General features: G+C 39.6%; 1 protein-coding gene across 3 annotated transcripts in view; it reads left to right on the top strand.

Moving 5' to 3' along the window:
* The window catches only part of AKT3 (AKT serine/threonine kinase 3), a 279685-nt gene that overhangs the window by 252392 nt on the left and 7290 nt on the right, over positions 1-20003 (top strand). For all 3 annotated transcript variants that reach the window (XR_005725001.1, XM_040263596.1, XM_040263595.1), the window contains one exon: positions 14205-14307. Coding sequence is in view for 2 of the 3 variants with exons in the window: in XM_040263596.1 (XP_040119530.1) it covers positions 14205-14307 (103 nt within the window). In the remaining variant the exon portion in view is untranslated. The remainder of the gene's footprint in view (positions 1-14204; positions 14308-20003) is intronic.

Here is a 20003-nt window from a genome sequence, read left to right as displayed (position 1 = left end):
GGTAAACAGGTCTTCAGTGGAGGTGTTACATGTATCTATCTCACTAGTTTACCAGGTTTGAACATACTTACTGGTTTTAGTGCCATTTTTTTAAGGTGATAGTCAATATAATATAGATGATTGTGTCATCTGTTTCCAACTTGTATGCCTTTTATCTCTTTGTTTCTTTCCTCCTTGCTTTGACTAAGATTGCCAGAACAATGTTGTATAGAGATGGTGAGAATAGACATTTAATTATTACTGATTTGGGAGAGATGGTATTTACATTTCCCCTTCTGATTATGATATTAGGTATAGGTTTTTTTATGCTTGCCATCTCTCAGGTTAAAATTATCTGCTCTTTATTTCCTGAGCACTTTTGTTATGAACAGATGCTGGATTTTTGTCAGATATGTTTTTCTGTATTCATAGAGATAATTATGTAATGTTTCTACTTTAGTTTATTAATATAGTGAATCACATAGATTTTCAAATATTACACCTATATTGCATGCCTAGAATAAACTTCTAAACAATCATGGTATATTATCTTTTTTATATATTGCTAGATTTTTGTTAGTATTTTTATTTTAGGATTTTGCATTGATATTCATAGGAAGCATTGGGCTATACTGTTCTTTTCATGTACTATCTGGTTTTAGAATCAGGATAATAATGCTAGACACTGAAAATAAACAGTGTTCCCTTTTTTATTTTATGGAAAAGTTTGCACAGAGTTACTATATTTCCTCTCTCAGTGTTGATAGAATGTCCTGTGAAGTCATCTGAGCCTTAGACTAAAGAAACTCAATTTATTCAGTGTATGTTCATCATTTCTAATTATCTATTTTTTTTTCAAAAAGATTTTGTAGTTCATATGTGTTTCAAGGAATTTTAATACTTTATCTAATTATTGAATTCATTGACACTTGAGTTGATGGATTATTTGCTTTATTTTTCTATTCCTTTTACCTTGTTTTATAAATTAGCTCTTCCTTTTAGCCAGTTACATTGAAAACTTAATACATTTGAATCTTTTCTTCTTTTATAATATGATCTTGTAGTGTTGTATTTTTACTACCTCTAAGCATTGCTATAGCTGCATCATGTAAGTTTTTTTGGTCATATTATGATTTAATTTTTACTTCAAGATGCTTTTTAATTTTCCCTATGATATCTTCTTTTACTCTGTAGATTATTGAAGTATGTTGTTTGATTTACAATATTTGGAGATTTGTTAACTATTTTTCTGTTTAGGTTTCTAGTCTAATTCTGTTGTTAAGGAACATACTTTTATAATTCTAAATACTTTAAATTTTGAGGTTTATTTTATGAAAAAATATGATTTATGTTGATGAGTGTTTCATATACATTCAAAATAATGTGTTTCTTTGTTATATACAGTGTTCTATAAATGTCAATTAGATTAAATGGGTTAATAGTTTTAAGTATTCTACATCCTTAGCTTGCTTTTATCAGTTAATAAGAGAGGATAAGTAAAATCCTGACCTATAATTGTGGTGTTGACTAATTCTCTTTTAGTTCTGTCACTTTTGCTTTAAACTTGCTGTTCTGTTCTTAGGTGCACCCGGTTTTGAGACTGTTATAACTTCTTTAAGTGAATTTCATCACCTCCTCTATGTTAGCCAGCTTTCTGCATAAAGATTAGAGTGGCTATACATGAAATAGAAAATATAAAATAGAGAAAGTCAATAAAACCAAAAATAGTTGATTGTTTGAAAAGATCATAATTGACAAATTTTTAACTAGATTGGCTAAGAAAATGAGAAAAAATATTAAAATCACAGGTGGAAAAACATTAATATTGATTTTACAGAAATAAAAAGGATTGTTAAGAGGATAATGTGAACAGCTATATACTAATAAAGTGGATAAACCTGTATGCAGTGGAAAAATTCCTAGAAACACACAAACTGCCAAAATGACTCAAGTAGAAGTGTGTGTGTTAGTCACTCAGTCAAGTTCAACTCTGGGACTCCACGGACTTCAGCCCACTAGGCTCCTCTGCTCTGTCCATCGAATTGTCCAGTCCAGAGTACTGGAGTGGGTTGCCATGCCGTTCTCCCCGGGATCTTCCCAACCCAGGGATCGACCCTGGGTCTCCTGCATTGCAGGCATATTCTTTACCAGCTGAGCTACATGGGAAGCCCCCCAAGTAGCAGTAGAAAATTTGAATAGATCTGAACACTAATAAGGACTGATAGGGACAAAGTAAACTGAAAACTCCAATAAAGAAAAGCCCATGCAAGGTTAGATGGCGTCACTAGAGAATTATTCAAGCTTTGAAAGGAGAAATGATGCCACCCCTTCTCAGATTCTTCAAAGAAATTGAAGAGTAGTGAATGCTTGCTGACTCTGTTAGGACAGCTATACCCTGATTCCAAAGTTATGCAGACACACAGCAAGAAAACTACACAGCCGTATCCCCAGTTAATTCCCACGAAAGTACTAACAAACCAATCAGTGGCATATTAAAGGGATTATACATCCTGATGAAGTGAGTTTTATTCCAGGAATGCAAAAATTCAACATACTAAAATCAATCAATGTAATAATACCCTACTTTAATAGAATAAAGAAAAAAAAATGTGATCTCAGTTGGTATAGAAAAAACTCTTGACAAAGTTCAACACTCTTTTCATGGTAAAAGAACCAAAACAAACAAACAAAATTATACTTAGAAAACTAGAAATAGAAAGAAACTTCCTCATCATAATATAAACCATTTGTGAACCCACCATTTGTCACACACTCAAATGATGAAACTTGGAAAGCTTTTCCCCAAAGATAAGGAAGAAGACAAGCATGCCTACTTTCAGCATATCAACATATCAACAAAAAAGATGCTCTTCTTTTCAACATAATACTAGAAATTGTTGTCAGAGTATTTAGAAAGAACAGGCAATAAAATGCAATCAGATGGAAGAGGAAGTAGTAAAACTACTTCTGTTAACAGATGACATGATCTTATATGTAGGAAACACTAAGGAATACACCAAAAAACCTCTTAAAACTAATAAAATCACACACAAAATATATTTCTGTACATTAGATAAAAACAATATGAAAAGCAATTTAAGAAAATTCCATGTTAAATAACATCATAAAGAAGAAAATATTTAGGGATAAATTTAGTTATTATATAATTATATTATTCTATATAACTACATAAGAATTATTATGTGTAATAATTTATTAGACCAGATGGACTTGATTGATTTATATATATAATAAATAATTTTATAAAGTTATGTACATATACATACATGCATATATAAATGAATAAGTCCATCTGGTCTAATGCATCATTTTAAGCCTTACTGATTTTCTCTCTGGATGATCTGTCCATTGATGTAAGTGGTGTGTTAAAGTCCACCTCTATTACTGTGTTCCTGGCAATTTCTACTTATATATGCCTTATATATTGGGCTCCCCTGATAGCTCAGTTGATAAAGAATCTGCCTGCAGTGCAGGAGATCCCAGTTCGATTCCTGGGTCAGGAAGATCCGCTGGAGAAGAAATAGGCTATCCACTCCAATATGCTTGGGCTTCCCTTGTGGCTCAGCTGGTAAAGAATCTGCCTACAATGTGGGAGACCTGGGTTCCATCCCTGGGTTGGGAAGATCCCTAGAGAAGGGAAAGGCTACCCACTCCAGTATTCTGGCCGGGAGAATTCCATGAACTGTGTAGTCCATGGGGTCACAAAGAGTCGGACATGACTGAGCGACTTTCACTATGTATGTATTCACCATATATTGAGGGCCTCCTGTGTTGGGTGCATACATATATATTATAGTTACTATATCTTCTTGGGTTGATTCCTTGATCATTGTGTGATGTCCTTTGTCTCTGGCATTGGTCTTTAAAGTCTGTTTTGTCTAGGTATTTGTACTCCAGCTTTCTGTTGATTTTCATGTTCGTGCAGTATGTTTCCAGTCCCATCATTTTCTATGTCATTACATCTGAGGTGAGTCTTTAGGCTGCACATATATATGGGTCTTGTTTTTGTATCTGTCAGCCACTCTCTGTCTTTTGAATTGAGCATTTAGTCTATTTACATTTAAGATAATTATTAATAAGTATATTCTTTTTGCTATTTTTAAAAATTGTTTTGGGGGTGTTTGTGTAGGTCTTTTTTTCCCTCCTTGTTTTGTTCTCATGGTTTGATGACTATAGTGTTATGTCTGGATTTATTTTTTGTATGTGTATCTCTTACAGATTATTTGTGGTTATCAGGAGATTACTGCCATACATATATAATTGTTTTTAGTTGCTGATCTCTGATTTTCAAATGTACTTTAATAATCCTGCATTTGTACTCTCCTCCCCTTGTGATTACTGTTTTTGATACCATATTTTACATCTAAATGTTGTATATACCTATTAACTGCTTATGGTGGATATAGATGGCTTTACCACTTTTGTCTTTTAATTTTTCCACTAGCTTTGTACATGGACATTATCCTTTCTTTACTCTGTTGGGTTGGCCAAAAAGTTCTTTTTTGGTTTTTCAATGCAGATGTTTTATAGTTCAATTAAAATGCATTAATAAGTGATCCTCCAAACAGACTTCTTTGTCCTTCTTAAGGAATACATGCAGATCTTGTTTTATTGCACTTCACTTTATTGTTCTTCACAGATAATGCATGTTTTTGGAAACTGAAGGTTTGTGGCAACCCTGTGCCTATCAAGTCTATCAGTGCAACTTTTCCAAAAACATTTACTCACCTCATGTATCTATCACGTTTTGATAATTCTTAAAACATTTCAAACTCTTGCATTTTTGTATTTATTATGGTCATCTGTGGTCAGTGATCTTTAACATTACTACTTTAATTGTCTGGAGGCTCCATGAGCCACCCATAAAGCATGCGCAGTAGATGTTGTGTGTTCTGACTGCTTCACAGACTGGGCGTTCCACTGTTTTTCTCCTTCTTCTCGAGTCTCCTTGTTCCCTGAGACACAACATTATTGAAAGAATCCTGATTGACAACCCTACAGTGGCCTACCAGTGTTCAAGGGAAAGGAGGAATTGCATGTCTCTCAGTTTAAATCAAAAGCTAGAAATGATTAAGCTTAGTGAAGAAGGTATGTTGCAAGCCAAGATAAGCCCAAAATGAGGCTTCTTCTCCATTTAGCCAAGTTGTGAATGCAAAGGAAAAGTTCTTGAAGGAAATTAAAACTGCTACTCCAATGAACACACAAATGATAAGAACGCAAAACAGCAGTATTGCTAATGTAGAGAAAGTTTGAATTGTCTGGATAGATCAAAGCAGCCACAGCATTCCCATGGGCCACAGCCTAATCTGGCGCCACGCCCTGACACTTGCATTCTTTGAAGGCCAAGAGAGGTAAGGAAGGTTCTGAAGAAAATCTTGAAACTGGATGTTGCTTCACAAGGTTTAAGGAAAGAAACTGTCTCCGTACATAACATAAAAGTTCAAAGTGAAAGAACAAGTGTTGTGTAAGAAGCTGAAGCAAATTATCCAGCTAAGATCATTAATAAAGGTGGCTATAGTAAACAACAGATTTTCAGTGAAGTTAAAACAGCCTTCTTTTGGAAGAAGATGCCATCAAGGACTTCCATAGCTAGAGAGAAGTCAGGGCCTGACTTCAAAGCTTCAAAAGACAGACTGACTCTTTTGAGTCAGGGGCTAATGCAGCTGGTGGGGCTTCCCAGGTAGCTTGGTGGTAAAAAAAATCTGCCTGCCAGTGCAGGAGACACAGGAGGCGTGGGTTCAATCCCTGGGCCAGGGAGATCCCCTGGAAGAGGAAATTGGCAACCCACTCCAGTATTCTTGCCTGGAGAATCCCATGGACGGAGGAGCCTGATGGGCTGTAGTCCATGGGGTCACAAAGAGGCAGACACAGTTGAGCAACTGAGCACGCATGCACAGTGCAACTGGTGATTTTAAATTGAAGCCAGTATTCATTTTATCATTCCAAACATCCTGAGGCTCTTAAGAATTACACTGTCTACTCTGCCTGTGCTTTAAAAATGGAGCAACAAAGCCTGGATGACAGCACATCTGTTTACAACATAGTTTACTGAATATTCTAAGCCCACTGTTGAGACCTACTGCTCAGATAAAAAGATTCCTTTCAAAATATTACTACTGCTCATTGCCACGCACCTAGTTATCTAGTAGGAATGTACAGCAAGGTTAATGTTTTCCTGCCTGCTAAGACACATCCATTCCGTTTTAGTTCACAGATTCCTAAAATGTCGATGTTCACTCTTGCCATCTCCTGTTTGACCACTTCCAATTTGCCTTGATTCATGGACCTTGATTCATGCCTTGATTCCAGGTTCCTATGCAATATTGCTCTTTACAGCATCAGACTTTACTTCCATCACCAGTTACATAAACAACTGGGTATTGTTTTTGCTTTGGCTCCATCTCTCTATTCTTTCTGGAGTTATTTCTCTACTGATCTCCAGTAGCATATTGGGCACCTACTGACCTGGGGAGTTCATCTTTCAGTGTCCTATCTTTTTGCCTTTAAATGCTGGACTGGATGAAGCACAAGCTGGAATCAAGATTGCTGGGAGAAATATCAATAACCTCAGATATGCAGATGACACAACACTTAACGGCAGAAGCAAAGAACTAAAGAGCCTCTTGATGAAAGTGAACAGAGGAGAGTGAAAAACTTGGCTTAAAACTCAACATTTAGGAAACTAAAATCATGGCATCTGGTCCCATCACTTCATGGCAAATAGATGGGGAAACAGTGGAAACAGTGACAGACTTTGGGATGCTCCAAAGTCACTGCAGATGGTGACTGCAGCCATGAAATTAAAAGATGCTTGCTCCTTGGAAGAAAAGTTATGACCAAACTAGACAGCATATTAAAAAGCAGAGACGTGATTTTACCAACAAAGGTCCATCTAGTCAAAGCTGTGGTTTTTCTGGTAGTTATGTATAGATCTGAGAGCTGGACTATAAAGAAAGCTGAGTGCCAAAGAATTGATGCTTTTGAACTGTGGTGTTGGAAGAGATTCCTGAGAGTCCCTTGGACAGCAAGGAGATCCAACCAATCTATCCTAAAGGAAATCAGTCCTGAATATTCATTGGAAGGACTGATGCTGAGGCTGAAACTCCCAATACTTTGGCCACCTGATGCAAAGAACTGACTCACTTGAAAAGACCCTGATGCTGGGAAAGATTGAAGACAGGAGGAGAAGGGGACAACAGAGGATGAGATGGTTGGATGGCATCACCAGCCCAATGGACATGAGTTTGAGTAAACTCCAGGAGTTGGTGATGGACAGGGAGGCCTGACATGCTGCAGACCATGGGGTTGCGAAGAGTTGGACACGACTGAGCAACTGAACTGAAGACACATCCATTGTGAAGCCCTTGAATTAAGGAATCATTTCAATTGTCAAGTTTTATTAGTTAAATTCATTTTTTTAAAGTCTGCAGCTGCTGTACAGATTTCTCTGTTGGACCTGGGCAAAGTAAGTTGAAAGCCCTCTGGAAAAGATTCACCATTCTAGATGCTATTAACAACATATCATGAAGTTAAAAGTTCATCATTAATAGGAATTTGGAAGAAGTTTATTCCAGCCTTCATGGATGACTTTGAGAAGTTCAAGACTTCAGTGGAAGAAGTAACTGCAGGTGTGGTGAAAATAGAGAGAGACCTAGAATTAGAAGTGAAACCTGAAGCTAGGACTGAAGTGCTGTAACCTCATTTAAAAACTTGAACACGTGAGGAGTTACTTCTTGTGGATGAACAAAGAAAGTCATTTCTTGAGATGGCGTTTACTCCATCTCAGGAAGATGCTATGAAGATTGTTGAAATGAAAACATAGTGTTCAGAATATTGCATAAACGTGATTGATAAAGCAGCAGTAAGATTTGAGAGGATTGTTTCCAATTTTGAAAGATGGTCTACTGTGGGTAAAATGCTATCAAACAGCATTGCGTGCTACAGAGAAATCATTTGTGAAAAGAAGAGTCAATTGATGCAACAAACTTCATAGTTATTTTAAGAAATTGCCACAGCCACCCCATCTTTTAGCAACCACCATACTGGTCAGTCAGCAGCAGACATAAGCCCACATGGACATAAAAGCCTCTACCAGCAAAAAGATTAGAACTCGCTGATGGTTCAGATGATACTTAATATTTTTTTAGCAATGTTATTTAGACATGATGTTATTGCACACAATATAGACTACAGTACAGTGAAAACATAACTTATATACTCCCTGGGAAACCAAAAAGTTCTCATGGCTCTCCTTACTGCTCTTTTAGCTTTATTGCGGTGGTCTGTTCTAGAGACAGTAATATCTCCAAAGTATGCCTGTGGAGTCATTCAGATCATTTAAAGTCCTGTTTAACTAAAAGCTTCCCAGGTTAGGTGGTACTGCTTCTTCTTATTTCTTTTAATTTTACCATTCTGCTGTTCAACTGCTAGTGTACATCTACAAGGAGAAGCTTGAATATATAACTTAGGAAAGACAAGTATGTGTCCACCTGTGACCTCTCTCATAGATGCTGCCCTCGCTGCCTCTCTTCTGCAAATTAAAGACTTCATCTTTTCATGCTCAGCTTTTAAATTCGCTACTTATCTTTCTTCATTTCTCACCAAAACCTTGTCCCCCTCAACCTAGGAGTTCTCTTATCACTGCCTCTTTTCTAGGGAGTTGATCTGGTCCGCAAATTAAAGACTTCATCTTTTCATGCTCAGCTTTTAAATTCGCTACTTATCTTTCTTCATTTCTCACCAAAACCTTGTCCCCCTCAACCTAGGAGTTCTCTTATCACTGCCTCTTTTCTAGGGAGTTGATCTGGTGTGATAATGAGAGAGTGTGGTTGTCATTACAGGAACTTGAGCAAAGGAGCTAAGTTCTTCGTCATCCTCATAGAAATATAAATGAATTCTTCTATGAACATATTATGATTAATGGTTGGTAGCCTTATTAACATTGCTTTCTTGTATTTTAGGTTGAATAGACTTTAATATTACTGCCTGGGAGCCACATTGTATAGGATTTTTTAATTTGCTTTTCTTTTCTGTCTGTTGAAATAAGTCTTAGGTTTTCTCCAATGTACATATAGGCTGGTTTATAAGTTGAAAATTGCCTATATATATAAAATCTCTCCCCAATTTACATATTCATTTAACTTTTGCTCATGTTCTTGAACATTTCTAATCAGAAATAGTAATGAGTGGCTGCCACACTGCTGCTGCCGGATAATACCTATGAAATCTCCTGGAGGAGGGATAAAGAATACATTGTTTCAGCAGGTTCTTGGTGAACCCTGAATTTATAATGCATGCAGTTTGCCTGTCCTCACTATCACAGAAGCATTCAGTAAGGTCCTCTTCATTTCACTAATGAGAACACTTTTACCTGTATAAGCAGCTGTTCTCCAAGTATTACTGAAATCTTCAAATATGCCTTGTACCTGTGGGTGCTTGTGAATAGTATCACCTTCCACAGACCTACAGTCAAAAGCCCTTCTAAGTTCCAGATGTATTAATTAAATATTTAATGTGTGTTATAGCTAAAATATAGTATGACTCGCAGAGAGTCATAGCTAAAATAGTCATTTTGTTGGGGTCAATTTATGATATAATAATTGTATATTAGTGTGATATATACCTTGGATCCCTTGGTGCATTTTTTTATGAAATCAAAGTGAACATTATGGACATGAATTACTATTGTATAGTAATTTTGCAAAAGTAAAAAATAGTTCTTGAGTTTCTGGTCATCTGTAAGGATAATTGGCATGGAGAAGCTTGGCAGATAATATAATTAAATCTTGTTTGTCATAGATCTGTTAGTTTTGTCTGAAATAAATCCTCTTCCCATATTCCCATTTTTCCAATATCTGCGTATATTGGAATACACAGGTGTGCACACACACACTCACAAACCATAAAATCAGTTTTTCAGAAGAATTAGAGATTAAATAAATCAGGATCTTTGCCTAATTTTAGTTACTCTCTTGAGTTATTTTAAAGAGGTGGAGCTATAGCACCAGATTAGTACCTATGGCAAATCTAAGCATTTAATAGTTGACAGTTTTTACTATCAGGGTCTGTGTTCCCAGTACTTTTGATCCATGTATGTCATTACAGAATGGTGTATGAGATAACCACATTTATTTAATTAAAATGGCAATTAAAGTTCCATAATCTATGTCACCTTTAAGTCGGCAAAAATAAGAGTAGGAGCTGATTGTGGCTCAAGATCATGAATTCCTTATTGTAAAATTCAGATTTAAATTGAAGAAAGTAGGGAAAACCACTAGGCCATTCTAGATTCAAGGGATTAGATCTGATAGACAGTGTGCCTGAAGAACTATGGACGAAGGTTTGTAACATTATACAGGAAGTGGTGACCGAACACATTCCCAAGAAAAAGAAATGCAACAAGGCAAAATGATTGTCTGAGGAGGCTTTATACGCTGGATTTCGAAAAGGCTGAGGAGCCAGAGATCAAATTGCCAACATCTGTTGGATCATAGAAGAAATAAACGAATTCCAGGAAAACATCTATTTCTGCTTCATTGACTACCTTAAAGCCTTTGACTGTGTGGATCACAACAAACCGTGGAAAATTCTTCAAGAGATGGGAATACAAGACCATCTTACCTGCCTCCTGAGAAACCTGTATGCAGATCAAGAAGCAACAGTTAGAACCGGACATGGAACAACAGACTGGTTCCAAATTGGGAAAGGAGTACATCAGGGCTGTATATTGTCACCCTGCTTGTTTAATTTATATGCAGAGTATATCATGTGAAATGCTGGGCTGGATGAATCACAAGCTGGAATCAAGATTGCTTGGAAAAATATCAGTAACTTCAGATACACAGTTGATATCATTCTAATGGCAGAAAGTTAAGAGGAGCTAAAGAGTCTCTTCCTGAAGGTGAAAAAGGAGAGTGAAGAAGCTGGCTTGAAACTCAACATTCACAAAACGAAGATCATGGCATCCAGTCCTACCACTTCATGGCAAATAGATGGGGGGAAGATGGAAACAGTGACAGATTTTATTTTCTTAGGCTCCCAAAATCACTGCAGATGCTGACTGCAGCTATGAACTTAAAAGACGCTTGCTCCTTGAAAGAAAAACAGTGACCAACAACCTAAACAGTGTATTAAAAAGCAGAGCCGTTACTTTGCCAACAAAGATCCGTCTAGTCAAAGCTATGGTTTTTCCAGTAGTCGTGTATGGATGTGAGAGTTGGGAGTATAAAGAATGCTGAGCACCGAAGAATTGTTGCTTTCGAACTGTGGTGCTGGAGAAGACTCTTGAGAGTCGCTTGGACTGCAAGGAGATCAAACCAGTCACTCCTAAAGGAAATCAATCCTGAATATTCATTGGAAGCACTCACTGATGCTAAAGCTGAAACTCCAGTACTTTGCTTACTTAATGTGAAGAACTGACTCATTGGAAAAACCCTGATGCTAGGAAAGATTGAGGGCAGGAGGAGCAGGGGTCGACAGAGAATGAGATGGTTGCAAGGCATCATCGACTCAATGGACATTAGTTTGAGCAGACTCCAGAATATAGTGAAGGACAGGGAAGCCTGGCCTGCTGCAGTCCATGGGATTGCAAAGAGTAGGACATGACTGAGAGACTGAACAACAACAAAAATTACCTAGCAGTAAAATGGATGAGCTGTCAATACATGCAGTGATGTGGATAAGTGTCAAAATAATCATGCTAAGTGAAAACAACCAGATGAAGAGTACATACTATTCAATTCCAAATACATAGATGTCGAGAAAATATACGCAAATCATTCATGACAGAAAGCAAATCAGCTATTGCCTGCAGGTGAATAGAAAAGAGGAGGGGATTACACAGGGTTATGAGAAAACATCTATAAGTGATGGGTGAGTTCATTATCTTTATTGCATGGGTGTATACATATGTCAAAACATGAAATTGTATACTTTTTTGTATAGTCTTATATTAAGATATATTTACAATTTATGTCAACCATACCTCAATAAATCTTTTTTATAAGGACTTGCTCTCATGGAACTTATGTTTTATTGGGGAGGAGACACAATTATGATGACAATAAGCCTGTATTTTTTCTGTGTGTATATATAGGTAGATATGCATCGGATGTTGAAAAGTTTTTTGAAGAGAAAGCAGTGTGAGGATAGAAAGTGATGGGCAGGGGAGGGCAGGGGTTTGAGAGAGGTGGTCAGGTAATGCGGTATCATGATATTTGAATGGAGACTAGTTTGAGCTCCCTGTAATAGTGTGAAAACTGCATAAAGTTCGTTTCAGTTTTTTTTTTAAAGACTCAGGTGGCCATTCTCTCTCTCATCTAGAAAGATAACATCTTTCCCTTAACGTGAAGGCAGATTTAAGTTTCTGCCATCAGAAGGAAACAGATGGGAAGGGTGGGCAGAGATAAGCAAAACCTAGTCTGCATTCTCAGTAGAAGCCATTTCTGCTCTAAGAATTTCTTGGGCTTAATTTCTTATTAGAAGGGTGAGCCCTATTTTTGGAACATTTGTAGAATGGTGAATCAGAAAGAAAGTTACAGCCAAAATCCCTGTCTTCTAGTTGCCTGCAAGAGAGGCAGATATCCCCTCTGTTTTCTTGAAGGAAAACCCCCAGTTCTGCAGTCAGTATCACCACTGGTGTTCTTGTATGTATGTCTGTGATGCCGTTGAGGGATTTGCAGAATCATGCTCTCGGGGAACTTTTATTTTATTGCGGAGGAGGTGTAATGGTGATGCACGTGTATGTGTCAGATGTTGAAAAGTCTTTTAAAGGAGGATAAAGCAGTGTGAGATTGCACTTTTGAATGAATAGAAGAGGGAAGATTTCCATCAGTGGTGTGAACTGCTTGCTTGTGTCCAGTCATCCTAACAGAGCAGCTGGAAATGTGTTGTTATCTTAGCAACATCTTAGCAACAGCTGATCAGTGCAACCTGAATTTGATTCAGTCCCCCCAAGAAAGAGTGCTTGCTAGTGATAGAGACTTTAGAATATCTGTGTATTGGGGGCATAGAGAAAGAATGTTCAAAAGAAAAGAAATTTCAAATGCTTTATAACATGTGCTATAAACTGAAATGCGGTCCTTTATTTTGAAAACATGCTTTTAACTTTGCTTACCCCCCTTGTTTATTAAAGCATAGTCCATCTAGAGAATAATTTAAAGATCTTTGTCTTACTATTTGACATAAATTTGGTGACAGTAAGTGTGGAAAGTGCATTGAGTGATGACAGTTGGGTATTTGTTTCTGTAAAATTTTTATAAAACATACTAATTTCTGTCATTCTGTTTTTTATTTTTTTGTCTTCATGGTATGCATCAGAGCATCAGAATGAATACCACCATTCATCAGAGTGGTATTCGTCAAAGAGTATGCTCTGGGGCTGGGCTCCCTGTGTTAAAGAAACCTGTAGACTCTCACCTGTGAGGCTGGGAGCCCTGAGAAGCAGGAGCCCCCTCCTGGCTCCAGTCCCACTGGCCAGGGGAGGCTACCGACGCAGAGATTCACAGGGCTCAGGATTCTGTAACCTTCAGCAGCCCAGGACTTTTCCCCCACTGCGTGCCTGCTGCAGGTTGGAGGCAAATGAGTCAGTTCTCTCAACCCTTAGAGTAGTTCCTCCTAATCTTTTGGGTCATGGTTCCCTTTGAGGAACTGATCAAATCTATGGAATGTTTGCACATCACTTCAGGGGCTGCCACAAGCCCCTTTGCCAGGTCCAGAGGTGGCGCTCCATTTGTGACCTAGGTAATAACTGTGTTATTAAGTTGCATTTTTAATAATAACCTGTTCAGCCAGGCACCTGGAAGAGCTAGAGAAAGCCAGCAAGTGCTTTTCCTGTAGCAGGAAGACCCTGTGTTCTGTGACAGCAGTCCAGATCCATTGGTTTTGTATGTACTTTCCTAGGGAAAAATATTGGGACAGACTTTTCAATATCCTCTTCCCATTTTTTTCTTTGAATTTCATTTGTTCTATTTCACATAACCCCTCAAATGTTACATAGAACAACCAAGTATCTACTGTTCTCTGTTTAGACTTAACCATGAAGCCAAATACCTCTGACCATGAAGGCAAAGACACATCTGCCTTGTACAGTGACTGAGAAGTCTAACCTCATACGCTATTCATTCAGTTCTTGCTCTCTGATTTTATCTTAGAGATGTATTTTCCTAAATTAAAGTCTCTTAATAGTACCCTTTTGCTTCTTACAGCTTGTACCTCCTTTTAAGCCTCAAGTAACATCTGAGACAGACACCAGATATTTTGATGAAGAATTTACAGCTCAGACTATTACAATAACACCACCTGAAAAGTGTAAGTAAATCTAGAAGGCAGTTGATAATGTTCCAATATAATTGAAGAAAACAGCCATTTTTTTAAACTGATTATTTTCTCGTTCAAATTCCATAGTGATATGATTCTATTCCTTTTAAGAACATGGGGTTCTCAGTGGAAATACTTAAAGACAGTAGCTAAGAGAAAAGTTTTTTTGAGTAAAAAAAATTATATATGGAAAAATTGTAGACTTGAGAATTATAGACTAAATTTTAGACTAACTAGCTCTTTTCTGCATGCACGTGTGCTGAGTCGCTAAGTTGTGTCCCACTCTTTGCAACCCTAAGGACTGGCCCGCCAGGCTCCTCTGTCCATGGGATTTCCTGGGCAAGAATACTGGAGGAGGCTGCCATTTCCTTCTCTAGGAGATCTTCCAGACCCAGGGATCGAATTTGCATCTGCTGCATTGGCAGGTGGATTCTTTACCAGTGAGCAACCAGGGAAGCTAATTCTTCCCTACCATTTTCCAATAAATTATTTTGACCTCAACTAAAAGGATGCTGAAATGTAGACCCCCCTTGTTTGCCACTGCTCATTCAGACATTGCCTTCAGGATTTTGGTAATTCTGGTTTCGTGCTTACTTAGCGGTTTTTTAAAATTCACTTTAAACTGAATCACCCTTTTTTGCTTAGCTTTGTCTTAAGCATTAATATCTGTGAAGAAATCATTTATTTTGCTAATAGTTTTTGATAAGTTAAATTACAGATTTATTGAAACTATACGTTCATGCACCACTTAAAATCATTCCACAGGTTACTAGTGTGTACCCCACATTTTAATGAATACCTTTCCCTTAATGGGAAGAAAAGTTTATAAGATGTAATTTATAAGCATTCTTGCCTGTTGACAAAGGCCTGTATCTGTCATCATTAGTTTAGGAGTGAGGACAAAATTGAGTTTCAGGGACAAATTTGGATAGCTAGAAGATTTCCTCAAATCACACATCTTGTGGCTCACACAATAACATCATATTAGTTTTTCCTCCTTTTTTTTCCTTTATATCCTTCTCTACATTTCCTCTCCTCTCTTTTCCTTTTTAAAAAGCAAACTAGCTGATAATGCTGATTTACACTGAGCATCCATGAGGGGGAAGATTGAAGTACTGTTGCCACGGTGGATGTGGTCAATTGATTACAGCTTTGAAAGGCAAAATAGGAGTCGTCTAGGCTGGGTTTTTAATCTGAGACCTATGGCTGACAAAAAAGCGGGATCATAAATACTATGAAATGAAAAATGTAATTATGTGTGCATATATACTTTTCTTTCTTTAGACTTCCAAGAATTTAAGAGCCTCTTAACTTTCATTTTATAAGGGAAAAAATTAAAACCCAGAGAGAAGAGGAGCTTTTCCAAGTCCCAGAGTTAGTACTAGCTATAGTCAGGAGCAGGAGTCACAGCTTCAGTTCAGTCGCTCAGTCGTGTCCGACTCTTTGCGACCCCATGAATCGCAGCATGCCAGGCCTCCCTGTTCATCACCATCTCCTGGAGTTCACTCAGACTCCTGTCCATCGAGTCCGCGATGCCATCCAGCCAGCTCATCCTCTGTCGTCCCCTTCTCCTCCTGCCCCCAATCCCTCCCAGCATCAGAGTCTTTTCCAATGAGTCAGCTCTTCTCATGAGGTGGCCAAAGTACTGGAGTTTCAGCTTCAGCATCATTCCTTCCAAAGAAATCCCAGGGTTGATCTCCTTCAGAATGGACTGGCTGGATCTCCTTGCAGTCCAAGGGACTCTCAAGAGTCTTCTCCAACACCACAGTTCAAAAGCATCAATTCTTCGGCGCTCAGCCTTCTTCACAGTCCAACTCTCACATCCATACATGACCACAGGAAAAACCGTAGCCTTGACTAGACGGACCTTAGTGGGCAAAGTAATGTTTCTGCTTTTGAATATGTTATTTAGGTTGGTCATAACTTTTCTTCCAAGGAGTAAGCGTCTTTTAGTGGTGAAGTTGGTAAATGTGTGAAATGGCAGTATATTGAGGCCCTGCTCGTAGTTTGTCACCAGTGGTGGGTGAAGGGCTTCATTGCTAGAATCAGAATCTCTGAGAGCTGAAGATGTTAGAAGGCCTGTGGAGTGGTGGGCAGTCAGCTAAGGACCAACTGAAGTGGAGCAGTGGGCACAGCCACGGCAAGGTTTTCCCTGGCCCAGTGTAGGCTGTTGGTGATACAATTTAATTGTCTGAAATTCTGGGCAACACTATTGAGTTGTTGGACTAGCCTAGAAGTACTTCCCACCAGAGAGCGTTTTGGGGGCCTCCTCATTTGTATATAACCTTAATTGTAATCAGACCACATCCTTCTCCTGCTTCAAACCCTCCAGGAGCCTCCCAGCTGCACTGTAAACCCAGTCGCCGACACTGGCTGCACAGCTGACAGATCTGGCCCTGTTCCCCTCTCTGGCCTCATCCTGTCTGTCTTCTCTGCAGTCCCTGGGTTCCAGCCCCACTGTGAACACACAGTGTGTCTCAGGACTATGTGTTTACCGTTCTCTGCCTGGAATTCTCTGTTCCCAGACATACGCACGAATAATTCTCACTTGTCCTTCAGATCTCTAAGTGTCACTGTATCAGAGCACTTTCTTTAGCCTCCTTACCTTAAAAACAGTGCAGCCCCTCAGACCCCATCACCCCACCCCCTAATTCTGTACATTGACACCTTTACTTGCTGGAATCCTTCTGGTTAATTTGTTAGTTTGTTTTACTGTCTCTTTCTCCAGCTTGAACAACGGTAGCTCTGAGAAGAAGGATTTGGTTTGTCTTATTTGCTGCTAGCCCCAGCTCTGAGTTAGGTACCTGACTCAGCTTACGTATTCAATGAATACGTGTTAAGTGAGTAAAGAAACAGACTCTAGTGAGGCCTGGGCCGGGAGGAGGCCCGGCTCACTCCAGACAGTGCTGCTGCCCATCCCAGCCCAGAATTTGTGTTTGGCTGACGTCCTCATGCAATTTCACATGGAGCTTGGTGAGGATAAATAGACCTTTTGGTATTCGTGGACTCTAACTCTTAGGACAAGCTAAATGTGCTGTTTTGAGAGTCATATAGATAGCTAGGCCATGTAAATGCAAAACTATGAGTGCAAATTTTATTCCAGAAAGTAAGGAAAATATCAGTGTGGAAGAGAAAGGTGGATTGAAAAAGCCCTGGACTTGGGCCCTGCTTTGTCTCCCAGCACCCCACACTAGTTCTGGAATGTGGCAGGTCACTCACTGTGTGTGCCTGAGAAGCCATCTCTTTAGGAAAGGCACCCCGAGTTCCATAGGTTTAAATAACCCTATTTTTCATTTTATTGAAGCATCAGGTTAACCACAACCATAGTGTCCTTTGATATGTGACCCACTGTGTGAAGAGTGATGATAGGTAAAACCCTAGCAAAAAAGAGCGGGCATGAGTGGAGGGGCATGGGGAAGGGGCTGCTGAACTGTGATGCTGGCTGTGAGGTGGGACCCTTCCCTGACGCTGAGCCCTAGGTGGCCCCAGAACATGCCTCCAGCAGCATCTGGACTGACAAGAGTGTACCCCAGTCTAGGGGCAGGACGGCCCTGTGCACCTGCTGTCTTAGTTTCTGATTCAAGGTTTCTAGAGAGAGAAATCAGATGAGAGAGTTCAGTGGGGTGGGCTGTGGCCAAGGGGTGGGCACCAGCCAGGCTGTCCTCTGCGGCTCAGCCCAGCGTGGCTCCCAGGGCCAGGCCGTGGGGCTGGACCCCTGCCTCAGGGCGTGGCCTCAGTGCTTGTGGTCTGCAGCAGCTGGCTTCTTCTGGGCACAAGGGCAGTGTTTTCACTTGGGTGATCCGTGGGTATATCCTAAATCCCCTTAAGAGGCGGATCAAAGGAAAATCTGTGAAGCCGTGAACTGTGATTACATTTAACATAATCTTTTCTTCTTGCAGCTTTGAATAGTGTTGCTGGTGAGAGACCAATGCAGCTCTGAAGCTGCTAAAAGCACAGAGGTTTTGTTCACAAAAGGCCGCAGTAGGACCATTAAGTTAGCGATTGTCTCCCCACTTGCCACCTTGCTTTTGTAGAAGAGAATGGAGTTATTTTTTAGAACAAATCAGCAGTTAGAGAGGCAAATGTTCCTTTTTTACAAACAGCTGCAGTAATATGCCAGATTGTCCTCGCTGGTGTTAATTAATTGAGCAGATTTTGGAATGTGTCTTCTTGCTTTACATCCATTAATGGTCCTCTGCCTTCCTCTTAGAGAAAAAGGGGATTTCTTTGAGCTTTTGCTGCCATATAATTACTTTGGTTAATGTTCTAAGGAAATCAGGCAATTAATGCTGCCTGGATCCAGGGATTCGGTTGTATAATATAGGGTTGATCACCCTGTTTCTTTTTCCCAGGGGTGTGCTATTTGGGTTTTTTGCACAGTTCATGTCCATTATCATCACTGTTCCCTCTGAACCTGCTTCCTGAGTGGGAATGCATTTATATGCGTTGACTGGGTGTGAAGGCCTGGCTGGGGCAGCCGGCTGCCCTGTCAGCTGGCACTTCCCTGGAGCTCTCCTTCTTCCTCAGCCCTCGACTGGCATGCACAGTACCAAGGGCTCAGGGGAACCCCTCATTCCTGTCCCAGCACTTCCCTGACTCACGGTTCCTCTTGGGGCCATGATCAGAGACTTGCCTCTCACTAATGCCACGTTCAAAAGAAAAGGAGGGAAATGGAGAAGGTGATGTAACTGACTTTAAAGAAGATCCAGATGTGGGGCCCTTGCAAGGTTATCCATGAGATTTATACTTATGTTCAGAAATGGGATTAACTTGTTCCTAAAGTGTCAGAATGAAAAGTTTCTCTTAACTTTGCTGCCTCATAGCAATAATAATCCTCAAAAAGGAAATCCAACCCCTCCTCCTGTCACGAGCCTGACTACCCTGGTCTCCAGTCCTTCCCACCTTGGTGCAAATCCTGGTTGCAACCCAGGGAGCTGGGCAAGTCCTTCTGTGTCCGAGGCCAGACAGCATCAGGCTTCCCACACATGCTGTCTGTTCGCTGTGCCAAAACACACCCAGCAAAACAAAGCTGCTAGTGGGGAGAATTGTTCTTTGCAATGTGATTGGCAGAGTCTGAATGTTAAGGTTTCAGCTGCCTTTCTGCTAAAGCAGGGGATCCCCAACCTCCGGGCTACAGACCAGGACCTCCTGTCAGATCACTGGTGTCATAAGATGAGAAATAAGGTGCATAGTAAATGCACTTGAATCATCTCGAAACCATCCCCCACTGCCTGGTCCATGGAAAAATTATCTTCCACGAAACTGGCCCCTGGTGCCAAAAAGGTTGGGGACCGCTGCTCTAGAGAGTTTTTATAGTTCATGACTCAAAACAGATATGCCATCTTCTGTGTCTTCCGTCTTTAGTATATCTGAAAATACTGTGGAAGGTATTTGACCTAAAAGATGCCTGTGGTTTGCTTGGTACCTAACCAGTTATTTTATAAGGATGCAGAGATTTCCCTAAATCACAGTGCTATCTGGAAATGCTGAGTTTAAAAGGTCTGTTTGCAGGAGGAGGGTTTACAAGGAGCAGGGAACTGCTTCTTGATGGATTGTGTCCTACCTAATAAAATGATATTTTCTGGGATATTCAAGGCTACAAATTTTGGTTAGCAACTTGATCCCATTTCTGATGATGTGAAAGTCACTCAGTTGTGTCCAACTCTTTGTGACCCTGAGGTCAGAAT

The sequence above is a fragment of the Oryx dammah genome, unplaced genomic scaffold (genome assembly GCF_014754425.2).
Source record: "Oryx dammah isolate SB20612 unplaced genomic scaffold, SCBI_Odam_1.1 HiC_scaffold_21, whole genome shotgun sequence".
Lineage (NCBI taxonomy): Eukaryota > Metazoa > Chordata > Mammalia > Artiodactyla > Bovidae > Oryx > Oryx dammah.
The sequence above is the reverse complement of the archived record's forward strand: the minus strand, read 5'-3'. Positions and strand labels throughout refer to the sequence as shown.